Below are 19,716 nucleotides of genomic sequence, written 5' to 3'. Positions count from 1 at the left end.
CTGTCTTTAAAACGGCTATTGGATGGCCGAAGTAACCACAGAGTTAGGCATGCCTATCTAAAAACGAATGAGGAAGGCTATGATTCAGACTCAGACGAAATGAACATTTACAAGGCGTTTCTTTCAAGCTGCTTTGGCAGACTTATAAGGACGATTCGTGATAAACAATAAACGCTTGCCCGTAGACATAACCAGGGTATAACTTCGCTATTTGTATTCGCTTCGTTCTTTGTCGAACCCTGCTTCTCCAGTACGAAGTGTTAATTGTGCAGTATGCGGCGGTGTGCAGATGTTACACCAGAAACGCCTTAAAATGTCCAGCAAAGAAATTTAATGAAGCATGTCCGTCACATCAAGGTGAACATGCTTCACTACCTACGCATTGATATTTTTATACATGATACTCTTTCAATATGAATAACGATTGTAAACTCTTAGTGTGGTTAAGATGGTCGTTTGGATGTGATGCACCAGTTTTAGACTTCCTCATCAGCAAACATTGATAATGAATTCAGCCACAAGCAAATATTAATCAAAATAGCTTGCTCGCTCACTGATAGGCATGTGATGACAAAAAAGTACGACAGTCCGCTGCAGTAATTGAGAGCCAATAGTTGGATGTGTTGCGTTTGAGCCTTGCAGAAAAATAGCCGACTGATTTTGCGTTTTTATTGCATTTTAACAACAACTAACAAATAAATACACTTTCACGCAAACAATCACACATGACGATAAACAAAAACAGCGGACGAAATTTATCAACACACGCACGCACACACGTATACCGCTAGCGGAAAGAGGGACATTAAAGCTTTGTCACACATAAGCTTGACAGGGAAATCTTATTGCGCACGGCGCACATGCAAGTGTCACCATCTGGACAACCTATTTTGGCTATGCTCTCTAGCAAGTTTTAATAAATACCGCTGTATCCATAGCCGTGGAAGGGACGACGCCTGAACAGGCCATGCCCAAGGCGGCCAAAGCCGCGGCCGTAGCGACCACCGAGGAAGGGGCCGCGGAAGCCGAGAGTGCCGATGCCGAAACTGCCCAGGCCGTTGAAGCCACCTCCATAGCCGAGGCCGCCGATGGGACGGTTGAAGCCGAAGTTACCCAGGCCGCTGAAGCCGAGGTTACCCAGGCCGTTGAATCCGTACTGGTTCAAGCCGTTGAGCCCGTACTGATTCAGACCGTTGAGCCCGTACTGGTTGAAGCCGTTGAATCCGTACTGGTTCAGGCCGTTGAATCCGTACTGGTTCAGGCCGTTGAAGCCGATGTTGCCCACGCCGCCGAATGCCAGACCGCTCCGCCGACCGATGGGAGCTCCATATCCTTGGTCGATGAAGCCGCTGCTGCCGTAGAGACCGCTGTTGATGCCGTAGGAGTTGATGGACGTGCTCGGGCCGTAGGAGCCCTGGCGGTTCTGGGCGCCAATGTCGACCCCCGAGTAGGAGTTGTAGTCGGCACCGGAGTCGTAGCCAGAGCGCGAGAGAGAGGGCCCGGCTACCTGTCTGGCGCTGGTTGAAGAGGAGCTGCTGTCCGCGGCCACAGCAGCCACCAGAGCGAGAAGGAGAATGTTCTGGAGCAGCAGCAGAGAGCGACAGTGAGCGACAGAGACTTTTATAGAATGTCAGAGAGCGACAGAGACTTTCATAGAGCGTGAGTGAGCGACAGAGACTTTTATACATAGAATGTCAGTGAGCGACAGAGACTTCCATAGAGTGTCAGAGAGCGGCAGAGAGCGTACATTGCACAAGTTGACAATTAGTGCCAAAACACAAAGGGCTCTAACAGAGTCAGAACGTCAACAGCGTTAATAAAAATCATCTAAAGAAACCAACCAGTTTTGAATTCATCTATCCAAAACGCCCCTAAGAAATACCCCCTGCACTCGCAGACCACATCAAACGCTCACCTTCATTATTCTGACGAAGAGGGAGACCTAATTCTGACGAAGCGGGAGACCTCTGAAGCCCAACCTCAGCTCTGGACCGGTGACCAGAAGTGCGGCTGCTCTCATCTCGCGCTCCCTTTATACACCCACCCTGCCACTGAAATACCACCTGACACTGATCAGCTCTGCCGGAGGAAAATGCGTCACCCTGCGTCGCATTCCGCCCAGCCGCGCCCAATTCAGACGCATACTGAGACAAGTAATCTTGACTGAGACCATTTGCTGCGTGCCACTATGGGGAAGTTTCTGCAGCTTCCGAGTTGAGAGCTGAAACATCGGGTCCACTTGAGTGTAAGGTAGTGACTATGCTGCAAATTCCACCTCAATGGTCGTTGATCTGTGTGGAAGAGAGCGAGAGATCCTGATCGCGTTTTTATGAGGTGGAATGTGAGACAAGAATTCTTTTGACAGACATCTCGTGCGGTAGTGGAAGCAAATTGTAGATGAAATCCGGGAAAATGACAACGACAGCATTAGGGCTATCTCGTGAAAGATCTCCAGGTGGCTTGCTAGTCTGTTCACGGTTGGATGAGACAAATGTGCGTCAGTCTGCGACATTAAAAAAAATGTAAGTATTTAACTGTCAGTGAGGCAAAGTTCTTAGACCATGGGCTGCTGTTTACTGTAGTGTCAGCAATAAAAGTATTGAACTTATAGCTTATTGTAGCTTACTGATTGTATTTAACATTAATTACGTATATATCATTTTCTTCTGCGCTGCAGTTTGAATGTATTAATTTACTCACTCCGCGCATTCTTCTGGCCAGTTGAACCGGTAGTTTCCCAAAACATCGGTACTCGGTACTCGGTAGCCTTATCAGTTTGTCCGAGGGGTCTCAAACTATCACTACTTACACGAAGACTATAGACCCATATGCACACTTGCACAGGTAAAAGATAACGTGGCAAAGCGTGGGCAAACACTGTATACGACAGTTGTTTGCGTTTGTAAAATGGCACGAGACTTACTTAGCTGCATATGATAGTCGACGATAAGCCAGACTGTTTTATCCTGACATCCTTTTCTATTTACCTACCAACTGTTACGCTGATCCCGGTAGTAAATGCTGTCTTATCGCCCTTGCATTGATATGCCCAGCCGCACCGCTCGCCGCCCCTCCCCTCATGCCCACCCCAAGCGGAAAGGCTATCACCTCGCCACCTCTGACATATCAGTGTGTCCTTTGGCGCTTGAGCTAGTGCAGGTGGTTTTTTACTGGGGCAGGACTCTTCTCACAGAACGCTGCCATGTCTCGACCAGTCATCAAAAAGAGGGTGAGTTTTGCGTGATAAATGTGCATTTACAGAGTTGTTACTAAGCCGTTTTCGCTTGTTGACACTTTCGCACTGTGTGCAGTGACGTAGGTACTACTGTCCGTAAACTGTTCAAATGCTGCATACCGTATTAACACAGTATTGGTAGTCTTGCTACAGCTTTCGCTGTGGTTATCCCACTCTTTATCTTCTCTAATGAACTTTGTTTAATCAGCTTCCATAACATTCACTTTTTGTGTCCCTTGTACTTCCTGCAAAACCAAAAAGACGCCCACTTCACAACATAACGTTGCTGATGTTTCGTGGATGTTTTATTGCAGGTTCTCGACTTCGTGCAGACTTTGCCTGGAGCACGCATCTCTTCTCAAGCAATGAGCCAGATTGACGGCAGCGTGGACAAGATTCTCGAGCTCTTCGAGGACACACAAGCTGGGGGAGATGAGAAGGAGGAGCTGCTTCACGAGCTTGTCCGATTTCTGCAGCATGTCGCCAACGTGTCTGATTTCTGTGTCTTGTCCGGTCAGGAGTCCAAACAAATTAACCAGGGTGAGTAAACTAGCGAAGGGAAAAAGCGATGAAGTCAAAGTCAAAACTCTTTTCAACCATTCTAGCTAATTTTGTAAAAGAGCAAAAGTATACGTTTCAAGGCAACATAAAGCATTAGTTTGCATATTTAAACCAGCTCAACGTCAACGTTAAGCATCAATTTCAATTTAAGCTAAGCTACAAATTACAAAGCCTAATAAATTAAGTTCGCACCAAAAATAAGCAATGCTAGAAATGATTCCTTAGGCCTGTCATGAGCTGACTTTTCACTAGCTTTGTCCAAGCTGGCAAACTAAATGCCTTTCTCGATCTATTTTTTGTTCCTGTCGTGTTTAACCTTTGTTTATCTCTGCTGACGTCAAACCACGTCCCACATATAATCCACAGGCTCGGTGCTCGCCGGTGCAAACATTCTAAAGAATCGCGTCACGGCCAAGTCAAGGACACTGCCGTCCGTTGGACAAAGTGCTGTCAAAGAGGGCATCGACGCACTGTATGCTGTTCTTGTCGACTGATATGGGTATGGGAAAGCTTCAAAAGGCTTGGCTGTCAACCATGCTACCTTCACCTAAGGATGTCCGTGTTTTGTGCTTTACAGAGCGATAGTACAATGTCTGCCAACAGGTGTTATATTATGATTAATATACAAATGTTTATCATGAACCTGAGCGTTTTTCAGGACTTGTGTTGCAAAAACTACTATGAATTATCAACAACCACTTTGCTTAAACATTTCACTGGAGGAATGCGTCACTCAATGCTTAAGTTCCTGTCAGCCGCAAAAAGTAGTTCTCTCTTTCCACCCTTGATGCCTTTGCTGGAAAACAAATCATTGCCAGTTTTTTCATAGTTGTTTCCTCAGAAATCAATGGTTTGTATTCTCTTGGCTAGTATAACTACGACCCCAATGACATAAATAAACATAAACAGCCAAGGATCACAGCTGCATTTATTGCAAACGATAGCAAAAATAACACTCGCTTCCACTGTGTTTGATTCATGATTCATGAGTTGCGCGATGTGCAATGTAAAACTGGCGTCGAATGTGCCAATGACTATTGACTGGATGATGCTGACTCAAGAAATTTGAATGGCATGTGTAGTGGAGATGAAAATGAGCCGAGCACCATTATGCAATTTTTACGAGACCAGCGGCAAAGTCAGCTGCTGTCCCTAAAAAAACCTCAAGTGAAACACATAGCAAAACGACGACGATAAATAGCGAATCATAGCGACACAGTGCACACTTACAACCCTCGATTACAAAACATTTTGATGCAGTGAAACTGATGTGCGAATGCTTTCGTGACAACGCAAGCAACGCAACGCATTTACTAGCTCAACATCTAGCTGATTCAAAACACTGAGACAGGTTGTGTAATTGCAAAATACACAATGCATAAACGTATAACGCGAAAACTCTTCCAATCCAATGATTTACTTCAATGAAGTAGTTACATTCAAATTTATAATCTTACAACAAGACTTTCTTCTCCACGGTTACCGTGACATCAAAACACGAGTCTGATAAGCAAACACTACACAGCCTTGAGCACTCGGTAGGTCAGCAGCGACAACAAAACTCGAACGAACGTCTGTGATTTTCAGCGCCCAGCAAGCCCAAGCTCTGACCTCAGCAGTCATCAAAGACGTACTGTCTGAGTTGCCACCTGTCCGGCAGGGCGCCAGTGATGGCTTCGTACTTGGTACGCAGCTCAGAACCCGACAGCATCCGTTCGATGCCCCGCCTCCACAGTCTGGCGGCAGCAGTGGCGTTTTGCGATCCACGGATGATCGCGGATCGTCCAAGACGGCTCTCCAGGTTTGAACGGTGCTCATCGTCGAGTTCCTGACGAATTCGTTCATAGGAACGGACATGCCACGAGCTTGCTCTCGCAAAGTTGTCCCACTTCTCGAGTTCCGTCTTCCAGATGGGTTCTTTCATGTGCCGTGTTTCGCCGGTGCTGCAAGGCGTCTTTCTAATGGGTTCAGCTGAGGTCTGAAGAGTTTGAGAAGGCTCAGAAAGTGGCGGCTGGCTAGATGAGAAAGGCAGCGAGGATCTTTTGCGATGTTCAAGTGGTTCCTGTTTAGGGAACTGGTGACTCGTCGAGGACAGGACGCCCGTTTCTTCCAAGGCTCGCAGCAGCAGGTTCGAATTGAGCAGCAACTCCTTCCTGCCTTGTGGCGTGTCCAGGTCAGCGGTCATGCCCTGCGGTCGCTCCGCTCGCGGCAGCCGCAGCTGTTGTCGCCACCAGCTCGCCACTGCCTCGGGCTCCCCCAGCAGCACCTGCATGTCTGAGTCGTTGAGTAGTCCCAGCAGCGGCGCCACGTCCCAGGTGTACATGTCTCCACCGTGGGCTACCAGCCGCGCACTGCCCACCAGATCTTCAGGGGCCGCCAGCATGGCTTGAACAAGCATGCGGCCCATCGCGTATGGTTGCCCGACACGAAATCTCATCAGCTCTTCCCGTATATGGTCCGAAATATCCGCATCATTGTCCACACCGGAAGAACCCATGTGTCGATGTCTGATGCCTTCCATGACTGAATATATAACCATGTGCCGGGCTGCAAAGAGTTGCAGGCGACGAACAGAGGCAACTCGATGCTGCTCGTTTAAAGGGGAATCACGACTTGAGGCGGATGAGGACGGCTGTGTGCTCTCCGAGGACGAGTTTTGGCTGTATGGGCTCAGTCGCTCTTTAAGCGCAGATGGCTGCTCGTCGCCCTGAAGCGCCTGTTGCTTGCCTGAAGACGTCTGCTGGCTGGCTGATGACAACTGCTGATTGACTGAAGTCGTCTGGGCTTTGCTTTGGATCGCCAGTTGGTTTTCGGAATTTGGCTGCCTTTTGTCTGAGGTAAGCTGCCTACCCGTGATTGGGAGCTCTTTGTCTGAAGACGTTCGTCTACTGTCTGTAGAGAACATCTTACTGCTGCGGGTCGCTGGGTCCGAGTAAGTCTCTACGGAGGGTTGTGTGGGCCTTCCCGGCTGGCTCTGGCTGGTTGGTTGGGATACCCTATCTTCAGGACTTTGCTGGCAAATGCCTTCAATTGACGACATGTCACGATCCGCCCACGACTGGAGATCGAAACACTTGTCGAACCATCCCATCAGCCCCTCCAGCAGAATGTTTCGAGTCTTCTGGACCTGGCGCTTCATAGCACCCAGGTCTTCCTTGGAGAACTCTGAAAAGAGATTGATCTCCGTCCAGAAGAAGCAGTGCAGTGCTCCCTCTCTGACTGCCTCCTCCAGCCTGTCCAAGATCATGTACATCGCGGTGGTGGCGCTTGTCCAACTTTCCCTGGAGACGTCCTGGCACAGCCAGAGAGCCGTGGTTTTGATGTGGTAGGACTTGAGGTGTGTTTTAGTTTCTTTCACTGCCGTCTTCTTTCGGCGCTTTTTCATCTCGTTGCGGACGAATTTTAGACCTTGAATGGCGATCCTGACGGTTGGAAACAGGTGCCAGACTGCCACCACCTCGGCACGTGAGAACGACAGACGCAGCTCGATGTGTTCAGTGGGGCTCCCCGGGTGGCCGGTGGGCACTAGGTGTACGCCAAAGCGGCAGATGTCCTCCCGCGCCTCTGCCGGTGGGAAGTCAGTCACACGTGGACGGGTGCGGAACTCTTCTGATGGCCACACGGGCAGGTGAAAACAAGGCACCCAGTCAGTGCCACCGTTGGTGTCGATCCCCGTTTTCCTGACGTTGACGGCTGGTCCTGATGGCTCGATGATGAAATCTGTATTGTATCGAATCCTGCACCAGTCCAGCACCAAAGAGCGGAGTGCTCCAGCCGAGAAGACACGCCAGTCGCTGTGCTTGCACTCAGACGTAGGTTCAACGTACAGTAGAACAAAGCCTGGTTTTGAGGTTGGCGTAGCCACTAACAGTGGCGACGAGTCTCCACCACAATCTGGAGGTGCAGGATTCGCAGAGATCGGCGGCCCGTCCTGGTCATCAGCTCTGAGCCAGCGACACGGGCCGAGCTCTAGCATGACGTCCACGTCCGATGCACATGGTCGTTCCTCATAAGCGTCGAGATCGTCGTGGCCTTCGATGCTGCTACCGGACTGGTTATGGCTCACAACTGATAGACGACCTAGCGGAGAACATTTGGTGCATTCGCCAGGCTTGACCACATGAATGGCTTGCAAGCAACGCCACAATGGTTCAGCTGATAGCCAGAACAAGGCCCGCCTTGTGTTGTTCCAAGCGGTAGTAATGAAAAGTTGGCAGGCATTGAACGGCTGATTGCTTTCCACGAAAAAGCTCAGTGCCATGGCAGCCAGAAACCCAAATTTTCTTACCAGAACGCCCAGGGCCAGGAAAGTCATTGGCAGTCTCTTGCCTCGACTTGCAGCTTCCTTGATCTCATCATTTTCGTGATCTGTGATTGACATCTGTCTGTTGTACATTCGAACATATCTGGAAACTTCAACTGATGATCCTTCACTGGGCTGTTTTCCATTTTGCGTCTTTTCCTCCACTTTTTGCTTCCAACTGACCTGCTGTCTTGACCCTTCGTGAAGCTGGTTGAACATTGCCACCTTTTCTGCTACATTCGATCCTCGACAGTGCACTCCACTTCTGCCTTGGGCACTGCCCTGGTGGACAGCCATGGCGAGAACAACGTGGTTCTGTGGCTCCAAATCGCCGACTCGTTGCCTTGAACCGTCATCGGTCACACCAAAGCGTCGAGCGGTCTGATGGTGGCACTCTCACCGTCACGGCGGACGAAGCACAACTGGCAATCGCGTGGCGGAGTATATGCACAGCTAATGCAGGCCGATATCGGGACCGAAGCGAATAAGACTCGCTGTAAAACTTAGTCCACCTCGTTTGTTTGCTGGTGCAGTATCTTCAGCTCAGTAAGCACCGCATTGTCGGCTGGTCAGATTGGACGCGGCATTGCCCACCAGATAACCAATCTCGAGGAAAAAATTCCTGCTTGAAATGCAAAGGGTGATTTGTTTCCCCACGACAATATCTCAAGTAAACATGTAACTTTTCAAATATAGTGCACGACAAAAGGTGTTCTTCCATTGCTACAAGAAATGTCTAGAATGATAGCTTGCAACAAAGCTGCATCGCCACACTACATCAGGCCCGGGTGCCAACGCTCCCAAAAAGACCATCATCTACAGCAAGACCTATCCGTTTTCCGGATCAGTAAGACATTCTTTCAGTTGTATCGCTGTATTCAGCCCAAAGCCACTCAGCACCGCACACGATATCCGTGCCCAGTCATTCCCACGCAGCGTCACAGCGATTGGTAGCAGGAAAATGAGCAAATGCTTCATATCTGCAGCACGAACAGCCCCGGGAGTGGGCACTGAATGTCGGCGGTCCCGGGTCGTAAGGTACCGAGCGTGTGCAGAGGTTTAGGGGAAAAACGGTAGCTGAATGAGACACAAATACGCCTGTTTGCATGATGTTGAATGCAGTCTGCTGTGGAGTGTACCGGGATGAAGAGAAGTAATGGGAAGAGGAGTGGAGTACAGAAAAGGATCAGCGAACAGCAGACTAGTATTCCCGTTGGATTTTAGGCATACCTGATACCCGTGTTGTGGTAGACGTGACATGTATTATTATCAAGACAGCAAACAATGCCACACAGTGCAAACAAATGAGCACAAACGCCAGAAAGCACCATCGACAGAGACGAGACAAAGCGACGGAAAGCACAAAGTCGACAGACGACACACATCTGCAAACCACTTAGCAAAACCGTTCTCTTATAGAAAGCCTCTCACATGTGAGCAGCTGCACCGCAAATACTTTATTCTCTCGTTACTGGTAGAACTGCTGCTGAAAAAGGTTGGTGCTCCTTTCATAAGGTGAAATGTCGAGCCCTTTACCATACGGCTCTCCACGATAGATATCTTGGGGCCCAAATCCCGACAATCCTTCCTTTGAGAACCCATTGTTATATGACACATATCCATCGTCATCATCATCACCATATCTATACCGCGTGTTCACAGGATGATAAGGCAGCGGCCTCGGCTTTGCCAGCGGCACCGGGGGCCTATAGGTTATAACCGGCGGCTTTACCACCTTAGGGGGCACGTACTTGCCCGGCTTCACCGGCTTCTTAATCGGAACCGGATGCCGCGCCACTCCATCATACTTCACATCCGCAACGAAACCTGACTTTCCGTTCACGTGATAGGAAACTTTCTGGTTCCTTCCGTCGGGAAGTTTGGTGACATACTCTCCTTCTGTGAACTTTCCGTCGCGCCTCTCTTTGACGTTCAGCTTGATGCCGGCGTGCTTGTCGTCGATGCCGTAAGCGTAGCTGTATTTGGGTTTGACTGAATGGGAACCCTTGTAGCCGGTGTGAGGCTTCGGAGGCCTCTTGTGGGGAGGGTGGTCGGCCAGTGCTGGTCCGCAGAAGAGGAAGAGCAGAACCACCGGAGCAGCCAGCGAGCGCTGTCGGAGGTAGAGGGAGGTTCGGGAGGCGTAAGTAAAAGAGAGATATAGATAACGCTAGAAAATATTAGGAAGATGTAAAGAAGATAGGGGAGAGCACAGAAAAAGAACGAACTATGAAGTAAGAAATGGAAAGAATGAAAAGAGTGAGCAATATTTAGAAGGAGAGAGAGAGAGGGAGAAGGAGAGACAGTCACAAATATGCTGGGATGTAGATGGAAGGTACACAGACTAGCGGAAGAACACTCCTTATCACAACCTTAGCGGTATGCCAATAAGAGAATAATATGCGACGTGCATCAAATGCCAAATATTATATGACGATTGAGCAGCATATTGATCCAGTAAAACTGCTTCAGACTATGAACATTGGCTTCTGCCCTCTGCACAACCATCCACGTAAAAACGTCCGACAACCTTCCCCATTCGCAGACACAAACGGTAGCTAAACGCGTTCAGGAAAAACTCAACGCACATTCCATAGGAAAACTTACCCGCATGTTGATGTCAGAGTGCGGCAGTCACCAAATGCTCAAACATTATGTCCCGTGGGCGGTTTTATACGTAGTCCTTGTTTAGCTGACTGTGGAATCGTGCCCTTAGTTCTGGTCCGCTGCAGAGTGGACCACCTGCAGCTGTCCTGTCAATGGTGTTCAAGGTATGAGCACCGGACTCTGTCCTTCATGTCCTGACCATTATGTGAAAGGTATTGTTGGTGGAGAGCTGCGCAGTTACTAGGACTGACGAATGTCGACGAGGGCTAGAAATGTGAGCTATCTATTCAAAAGGTATGTTTCAGTTGTGAAAGAAAATAAATTAAAAATTTCCTCATCTTGATTAATTCAAATACAATCATATTCATTTCTCCATGTACGTACGTAATTTTTGAACAGCGATTAATTAATTGCCAGTTTTCATCAAGTCAATTATCAGCAGATGAGCCGCTCAGGTCTTAATAACTATTACACCCCTCGTACCAAGTACACAGAGCCGCCTATAATTGAGAGTAGTCATGTGAGACTATAAATAGTATGCGACTGCTTGTCTTTTGATAGGACAAAACGTGCTACCATTTCGTGGCGTCGGGTTCGATGGTGCCTTTTCCCAGAACATGCTCAAATGTTTCCGTCGTTAATTGAGCCCATACCACAAATGACTAACAAGTGGGCCATTAATTAGTGAAACGGCTGACTAGCATCCATTCGCTTGCCATTAGCTTGCTTGTTTCTAAAATTGCATCATTTTTCAATTATCTGAAATTAGAAAGGTCAATAACTGGATTCGATGCCGTCGCTGGTAGGGCTACCGCCTGACAGGTCACTGACCTGTGACCGTTGCAAATTATGCATGTTATTTCAGTAGCATGGAGAACAGTCCTAAAGTCGGACGACATCATCTCAAAAAATATTGCAACGCCTTTTTCCGACTGCTGCTGCTCAAACTGCATTGCATAGCTCCACACATACGCCATTGTTGCGGAGCATTACCCCCTCCCACCAGCACCCTCCCCCTCCCCACACACACTATGCTACTGTGCCTGCACCTGGTATCAGTGACCCTCCCCCTCTAAAGCATAACCAACCCGTGCCCTGCAGTGCAACTTGCAAGCCTGTGCCGCATGGCGTATACAGCTGTACGGAATGTCACAACTATGCACGTGTGGACAGAAGCGCACGCGATGACCAAATGCGGGCACCGTGAGTCTATATTACCTGGTGACCTGCGATCTATGATGGCAGTTGAAGATCGGCCCGGGTGGAGAGGGGAGAGGCAGAGTGGGGAGAGCGGAGAGAGGCGATGATGAAGGTAGGTCAAAGTATAGAGTCGTCGCGAGCAATGGTTTAGAGCATTAATGTTGTCAGTATAAAACCAGTGAAGCAAAAACCTTAAGTGGACTAGCAATAAACTGCCATCATATCCTTACTTTTCCCAAGGTCTTTAGTTGTAACCGCAGGTTGTTTGAAATAGACAAACACTTATTCGCTAGAATTGTGTTTTTCTATTGATATAATCAGCTAGTTAAGCCACATGTAGGCATTGATCAAGATCACAATGGTAAAAAAAATCACAATAGTCGATGCCCAGTGGGTCCAGTGGGCCAGTGGATTCAATGTGCTCGGTTGTTTGTTTACGAGTGCAGTGATCCAATGATACTAGGCAGCCAAATTGTCGGCCAATAATGAACGAAAGAGAAGGGACAGTTACAGTGGCTGAAGGTGAAGGTTAACTTTGCTGCAGTTTTGCTAGTCACCGACTGTGCACGAATTTGCAGCGGTCATTGCACTAGAAGTAGTCGTGATTCTGAACACAATGGCCATTGACATGAACACAATGGCTTTGCTTTTTGCTAAAAAAAAAGCTTACCAATAAAACTGCACAGTGGGTGTATAATTGTACACCTACACCCATTTGTTCTTACAGATGATAAAAAACGGTGGCGTTTTAAAAGGCGTTTGGCGCCTTTTGAATAACTAAATACTTCTGTATCCAGTGGATAAATAAAGCGCAAGTATCTTTAAAAGATGCGCAACAAAAGTGGCCAATACTACAAACGTATTGCTCACTTTGTAGTGGCTATTGTTCAACTTTGCCCATGCATGCAGCATTGCAGTAATGAGTGTGCAATGCAGAAAAAAGAATACAATAGGATTGTTGTCATTAACCTAAAGCAAATGGCCTAGTCACGAGCATGCAGACATAAATGCCACGTCAGTGAGCAGTCGTGACATTTGCATGACGCTTGCCTCCAACGACGTTCTCCTTTCCGCATTCATCTTGAACGTCGCTGGCGTAGTCTTCCTTATTCGTTATCGTAGGTATTTGTAATGAAAACGTTTTGCCAGGCACTTGATAGATGCTTCTGCTAATGTTTAGGCTATTTTGGGTAATTTTGGTATTTTCGGACACAATTGATGTTTTCAAAATAATAACTCTTCACTATTTTTCTAATTTTGATAAATTTAAATGAAAGGAACTAAAGCTAACAAAACACTTTCATACATTGATGGTAGCTTTTTTGGCATTATCTGAGCATTGGTAAAGAGCACATGTGGAATGGAAGGGAAGGCCACAACCAAGCATTTCTTTTTATATTTCAGTTGAGGTTCATTTGAGGTTTCATTTTTATATTTCATTCCTCTTTCTAAACAAATTAATACCTACGCGGTTATCTGACTCGGTGACTTCTTCCCGCAGGTGCTGGCACTCATCACGTTGTTGGTGCTGGTGCTTCCTGCAAACCTGGTGCTGGTCACCACAGCCTACACTGGGCCATCACCCAGCAGTGCCACATTATTCCCCGAAATCACCCAGACTGGGCAATTGTCCGGCAGCGACACATTGTTCCACACCGTCACTAAGACTGGGGCCTCTCCTGGCAACGTCGCATCATTCCCTGGCGTTGTCCAGGTTGACACATTGCACAACAGCAACACATCGTCACCTGAAATCTCACAGACTGAGGCTTATTCCACATCACAACCCGCTGTCATTTCCCCTGAAGTCAACGCTACGGAGCGTCAAGGAGCTAGCTCTAACAAAACTGGATCCAAAAATGGCACGACGATTGTAGAAGCCGGTAGTGAGGTGTCAAACACAACTGAGAATCTGAAGGAGTCTGAAGGAGTCCAGGCGTCTCAGTACAGCTATGTCACCGTGCCCGCAGATAAAGTGGCACTGGGGACAGCCATCAAAGTTGATGGTGGTGGTAGTGGTGGTGTATACGACGACGACGACGATGATGGACTTCAAGTAGGAGTTGAGCGTTACGCAGGTTTGGCCCGTACCTTCGGAAGCGACGACGACGGTAACCGGCCGTTCATTGGTCCCCAGCTTCCAGATATCGTCCCTGAGGCGCTTCCTCCGCTGGAACCCATACCGGAGCCTGAACCCGAGCCTTCTCTACCTCTGCCGGAACCAGAGCCAGAGCCTGAGCCACTGCCCGCAGCGCAGCCGCTGGTGCAGCTGCCTCCGGTTCCGGAGCCTCTTCCACACCCGGAGCCTCTCCCTCTACAGGACACTCCTGTGGACCTTCCCTACTATCCTCCCATTGTCGAAATTCCTCCTCCTGTTGTTGCTGTTCCCATCGCCCCACCGCCAGAGATCCACTCTATACCCGACTACAGCTATGGCTACGGCATTGATGACCCTGCCTCGGGAGTGCAAAACACCAAAGAGGAAACACGCTTCGGTGACCGCACCGAGGGCTCGTACTCGACGCTGCTTCCCGACGGCCGGAGGCAGATCGTCACCTACTGGGTGGACGGCAACTCGGGCTACAACGCCAGGGTAACCTACGAGGGCGTGGCGCACCACCCTGTGGCTGTAGCTGAACAGCCTGTCTATGCTGCTGGCCATGATTACGTCCAACCTGCTCTCCTCAACAGCCATCCTCCTTACGATGACATCGCTATTACCGACAACATCAACGTGGGCTCTCTTCAGAGTGCTGACATCTCGTCAATCGTCGACGCCGTCTTCAGGAGTGACGGTCTCAGTGCAAGAGAACTTCCCGCTGGAGGCGGTCTTGACGATGATCTGGAGCGCATATTTGACCGTACTCCGATTCGAGGAGGGTATAAGTATACCGGAGAGAATAACGCACTGTGTCGGTGTTATTACGCAGAGCCGGCATTTGGACGCCGCTAATTTTATCTGCTTGTTTATAAGTGTCAGTTATTGCACGAGATATTGCGATTCAGCGCGTAACTTTCAATAAATCTATCAAAATTGTCCGTCCATTTGATGTGCGTTGTTTTCAGCGATAAATACGAAATTGTGCTTATTTAATTGTTCCGTTGCTATATCTTAGCATATCTGTCTCAGTCCTTTTCTCTTTTGCATCCTCTTTTGTTTTTATTCTATTGTATCTTCGCACAGCCATATTTCCACGAACCATTCCAGTGTCGTATGTTTCACAGATGACATGCACCGGGCATTGATGACCGAGGGCGGGGACACGTTATGTAATTGGTCTTGGAACCGAGACCGCGGAGACTGGATCGATCGGCCATACTGCGGATGGTGCGACGCTGTATATGACCGAGATCGGGCTGCAGTTACACATCAAAACCAGTGACTGGAGGGGATAACACAGCCACATGTGCTCTTTGATAGTGGATTGAGAGCTCACCCGCAATGCTTTGTATGTATGTGTTGTGATGTAAAATGATTTAATGATGATATATGAGCAAGCACCAAAGACGAAAGAAAATGGTGAGCTTCGGATGTATTGTCTGTACAATATATTTTGAAGCCAATAACTACTGTAAAAGATGAAACACACAGTGCATGGAAGTCCGTAACTTTTAGTTAAAGTATACAGCAACAGCATTAAAGGTTGTTGTGAGGAGTGTCAAGCCTATTTCTGCGCTTCTCCCATCCCTTGACGTTTACGTTCGTTGCGGGTTTGAAGCAATTCTGATCAATATGCAAACAATTACAATGCCAATATGTGATCAAGGTCTCACAACATTGCATGCAACTCTCAAAGTGAAATAGTTTCGGGTTGCTAAGCGCAAGCTAGCAGACAATGGCCGTTGCCTAGCAACCACAAGCACAGGCGATGAAGGAGACTCACTGGCGTCACATCAGTCCATTGTCAGGTGCTTCAACTGTTCAAAAATGGCTTGGTTGCAGGGCGCAGGCAGTCACCAAGTCCGGAATAAAAGGGGGAGTAGCCAGGGCTTCATAAGCGATACTTTTTCCAATCCGCGCCTATCGTGTGTGTCAACGCACTGGGGAGTGCCTGGGAACGAGCAAACGCACTAGGAAGCGAATTCATCCTCCTACAAAGCAGCGCTTGCGACCAAATGCGGCTTCTGGCTGCACGCTGGGTCATTATCATTGCTTGGATCGCGCTTAGTGCGGAAATGTAAGCGAACCGAAACAATTTCGTGCCACCTGTCGTATCGGAACGTAGAAGTCACGGTGCATGACGCTTGTCTTTACCGTTGCGCGCTTTGTCCTTGCATTTTTTACGAAGCCTAGCTAGCGTGAGTTCATTTGCTGGCTGGTTGAGGTATTCACTGTACAATAAAGATTTATGTCATTGTTGCTTTTGCGAACGAGTCATTCGTAGTTGCCTGTAATGATTATGACGGAACTCCTTGTATATTTTTTTTCTCAAAGGTTTGTTTGACTACGGTGTGAGGTAATTGTCATTCATTTATATATGTTACAGGGAGTTTGAGAAATCCGTGAGTTTGCAAACTCCCTAGTGAGTTTGCAAACTCCCTAACCCATCAGTGAGTTTGCAAACTCACTAGGGAGTTTACAAATTCACTAGGGAGTTTGCAAACTCACTGACCGGTCAGGGAGTTTGAGAAATTTCAGAGTGATTGGGCCAAATAAAAACAAGTGTGCAGCATGTGGGTGGCATACGTGCCGTCCGTGATGTTAAAACAAAGGAGGCTAGCTCTAAGGCACGCTGACAAAAAGCTTATAGATCATATGCACACCATAAATACCTTTTTTATTTTAAACTGCTCAGTGTGGCGGTACATAACCCATGCATGCACCGCCGCTTTATTTATTTATTTAGTTCGCGTCCCAATTAGACCCGTTCCACTCAAGTGTGGCTATTCCAGAGTCAGGCTAAATATATCAAAGTAGAAACAGCTAACTGTTGGTCACTTATGCTGAAGTACAGGCACACGCATCAATTCACGCCCATTCCCACTCCGCCATAGACGTGTCATCGAGAGCCGGCGCTGCTGGCAGCCAGCCCAGCTGCGACTGGCGCACGCTGCTTGTTTGTTTTTGTTTTGTTGGGTTAGGCCCTTTCGGTCTAAGACCATTTCAGAGTCGGACGAATGAAAGGAATTATAGGGGTAGACATTGGTCTGGGCAGACACCCTATATGCAGAGTCGCCGCGGCTGAGGCCGTCCGAATGGACAGACCGACCAGCCCCCCAAGCACTCTCTGCACCCGGCTACGGGGTGCGCTCCCTCGGGAGCAGCGGTGCCGCTCCAAGGGAGCAGCCCACATAAGATAAAGGTGCCTGTCCAGCCCGGAGTGGGGGTTTCGGCGTGGGCGAGGATTTCAGTATCCTGATTCCTGAGGATGGAAACGACGGAACGGAGGAGCACGTTGCTCCGAACCTCCCCTTTACATAGCCGCGAGTAGCTTTTTTTCGGTAAAACAATTAGGATCTGTAAGCTAAATGTCAGCGTGCGACGGTTATATAGACCGTACCACTAGTCGCTTTTGTTTTAACATCACGGACGGCATGTATGCCACCCTCAGCTTACACATTTGATTTTATTTGACCCAATTGCTCTGGAATTTCTCAAACTCCCTGACCGGTCAGTGAGTTTGCAAACTCCCTAGTGAGTTTGCAAACTCCCTAGTGAGTTTGCAAAGTCACTGATGGGTCAGGGAGTTTGCAAACTCACTAGGGAGTTTGCAAACTCACGGATTTCTCAAACTCCCTGTAACATATACATATATTATACAAATAATCCTTTGCGGGTTTTAAGCTTAAAGGTAGTGTGCCAGCTTTCTTGGACCGTATGGAGTTAATGGCCCAGATAAGGAGAACCGGATTTTTAGAACTTATCCATACCTTCAAAACTCATGGAAACGTCTTAAATTCTTCAAATTTTGAGTACCCCATTGCGAAATTCGCCCCGACGGGTTGTCGGTCGTACCCCAACCACATTTCACACCACTATGAACAATAAATAGTCACACTGAAATCGCTATTACCGATATGCTCATCCAATCAAGTTTCGATAAACCCGTTCATCATCATCTCCTGCGGTTTCGAACACGCCTGTTAGGTGGCTTCTGATGCTCGTCGAGGTCGGAATTTCCAAATACGCGTGGTGCGTCGGGCCGCGCGCTCTGACTTCGGCCAAGAAAAATGCGTCAGCTGATCATTGTCATTTCTGCCACTTGCGTGTGGTGAAATGGGGTCATAACTTATAAGACGGCTTTTTCATATCAATTATTTTACATAAAATCATATTTCAAACCATAAATAATGTTCGACAGCCAAATAAAAGAAACAATACCAATACGGGCTTACAGTTTAAGGCACGACATTGTGTTGTCTACGATTAGACAGCTGATAACTCATTCCCGTACGTCGTATGGTCGTAACACTATAATGACCTTTGCTTATTGTCACAAGTGCGCCGCATTCGCGATTGTTGCCCGACGCCTGTTTGCAGGTGAGCCCACTACAGTTGTTATACATATCTAAAAACCGAAAAACTTTTAGGCGAAAAAGGCACTATTCCAGGCCCATTTTTGATTTTTTTGCGATATTAGGTAAAAACAGAAGCTTCTTATCCTAGGAAAAATAAAATGGGAAATCTTTCAAAGGTGGCGCACTACCTTTAAGCAAACTTTGTGCATAAATTTCATTGAATCCGCAAAAACTTTTAAAGTGACGCAATCACACACGAACGATGTAAGGTAAAGAAAAGTTCCACTAATTGTCATCCATTTTTTTAATGTTCATTACTCACGTAGTGACGTTAGCAATATCACATCGAGTTTACGTGAGCTCAGCAACCAGACATATGCCTTTTTTTCTGACAGGGGTCGTTCAGTGGCATGCTGATAAAATGATTCACGAAGTATGTGTTCTGCAAACTGACGTCATTTGAGCATTTGCGCGGAAGCATTGCCTTGCTTTAATCCTTTATATGTATGTATGTATTTGCATGTATCATGATCATGTATCATGAGCGATCCACGAGTGTGCCTTTGTCATCCAGCTCTCCGTCAGGAGAGACATCAGTCGTCAGGGGTAACAGTTTTCAGGGGTAATAAACCACCTCAGTTCTATGTAGCTGCTTAGGGTCTCCTTTGTTATGTTGTCTAGCAGTTTGTCGTAGCTGGAATCTGGAATCTGTGTGAAAGCCTGATGGATTCACATGATCAGATTATTTTGTCATGGATATGCGTTCGGCAATATGAATCCAAACAAGGATACGCACTAGCAAAATATCGGTAGGAATGCACTGGATGCACAGGAGCACCACTAACCTTCCCGACTAACCTTGGGCATAAATTGGCGAAGAACGGAAAACCACAACTTAGACCTCTGTAGTCCTCTGTATACCGACATACAGAGGTATGTGACATAACTGAGGTATCATTGACGGCATTCACAAAACTTCTTACGGCATGACAATTCCTACCATATTCGCATTATTTCGGTTAGTCATAGTCTGTGATACGCCAAGCATTTCTACGTCGCTGGAAACGGTTCTGTGACATCCTTCTGTCTGTCGCCCGCTTACGTCACTAGCCCCAGACCATCCCTGTCAGCATCAAACAGCGTGTGTCGTGGCAGCTAAAACACGTGTGTCACTAACGATTAGCTCAGCGGTTCACCGACCGCGCACAGCATGGCTTTTGTAGACATTTTGGTATACTGCGCACATATAACATTTGATTATCCGTCCCAGCACTACGTCGGGGATCATTGAGGACGATGCACAGATGCTGAGCCTACGGCCTATCAGTGCAGGTGCTGTGTTTATGTAGTGCAC

At 47.8% G+C, this 19,716-nt stretch overlaps 3 protein-coding genes across 3 annotated transcripts; 1 reads left to right on the top strand and 2 right to left on the bottom strand.

Annotated features, from left to right (window-relative positions):
- Positions 1-654: 654 nt before the first annotated feature.
- On the bottom strand, positions 655-2,343 carry LOC122363216 (keratin-associated protein 19-2-like). The gene is made up of 2 exons (XM_043332212.1): positions 1,916-2,343; positions 655-1,579 (listed from the first exon to the last, which is right to left on the bottom strand). The coding sequence occupies exons 1-2, from the start codon at positions 1,919-1,921 to the stop codon at positions 914-916; spliced, it is 672 nt and encodes a 223-aa protein (XP_043188147.1). The 5' UTR covers positions 1,922-2,343; the 3' UTR covers positions 655-913.
- A 781-nt stretch (positions 2,344-3,124) lies between these two features.
- On the top strand, positions 3,125-4,446 carry LOC122363220. Its single transcript, XM_043332216.1, has 3 exons — positions 3,125-3,229; positions 3,550-3,775; positions 4,163-4,446. Exons 1-3 carry the CDS (start codon positions 3,203-3,205, stop codon positions 4,288-4,290), a joined length of 381 nt encoding a protein of 126 aa, XP_043188151.1. The 5' UTR covers positions 3,125-3,202; the 3' UTR covers positions 4,291-4,446.
- A 4,744-nt stretch (positions 4,447-9,190) lies between these two features.
- Positions 9,191-10,812, bottom strand: LOC122363219 (cuticle protein 19-like). Its single transcript, XM_043332215.1, has 2 exons — positions 10,704-10,812; positions 9,191-10,209 (listed from the first exon to the last, which is right to left on the bottom strand). The coding sequence occupies exons 1-2, from the start codon at positions 10,707-10,709 to the stop codon at positions 9,568-9,570; spliced, it is 648 nt and encodes a 215-aa protein (XP_043188150.1). The 5' UTR covers positions 10,710-10,812; the 3' UTR covers positions 9,191-9,567.
- Between the last annotated feature and the right edge of the window lie 8,904 nt (positions 10,813-19,716).

Source organism: Amphibalanus amphitrite, unplaced genomic scaffold (assembly GCF_019059575.1).
Source record: "Amphibalanus amphitrite isolate SeventyFive unplaced genomic scaffold, NRLGWU_Aamphi_draft 000610F_arrow, whole genome shotgun sequence".
NCBI classification, from domain to species: Eukaryota; Metazoa; Arthropoda; class Thecostraca; order Balanomorpha; family Balanidae; genus Amphibalanus; species Amphibalanus amphitrite.
Note: the sequence above shows the minus strand (reverse complement) of the source record. Positions and strands in the feature narration are given on the sequence as shown.

Excerpts from the sequence above, each read along its gene's own strand:
- LOC122363220 (XM_043332216.1), top strand. The coding sequence starts at position 3,203 with ATGTCTCGACCAGTCATCAAAAAGAGG. Across the intron at positions 3,230-3,549 it reads GACCAGTCATCAAAAAGAGG|GTTCTCGACTTCGTGCAGAC; the intron begins GTGAGTTTTGCG and ends GTTTTATTGCAG. Across the intron at positions 3,776-4,162 it reads GTCCAAACAAATTAACCAGG|GCTCGGTGCTCGCCGGTGCA; the intron begins GTGAGTAAACTA and ends TATAATCCACAG.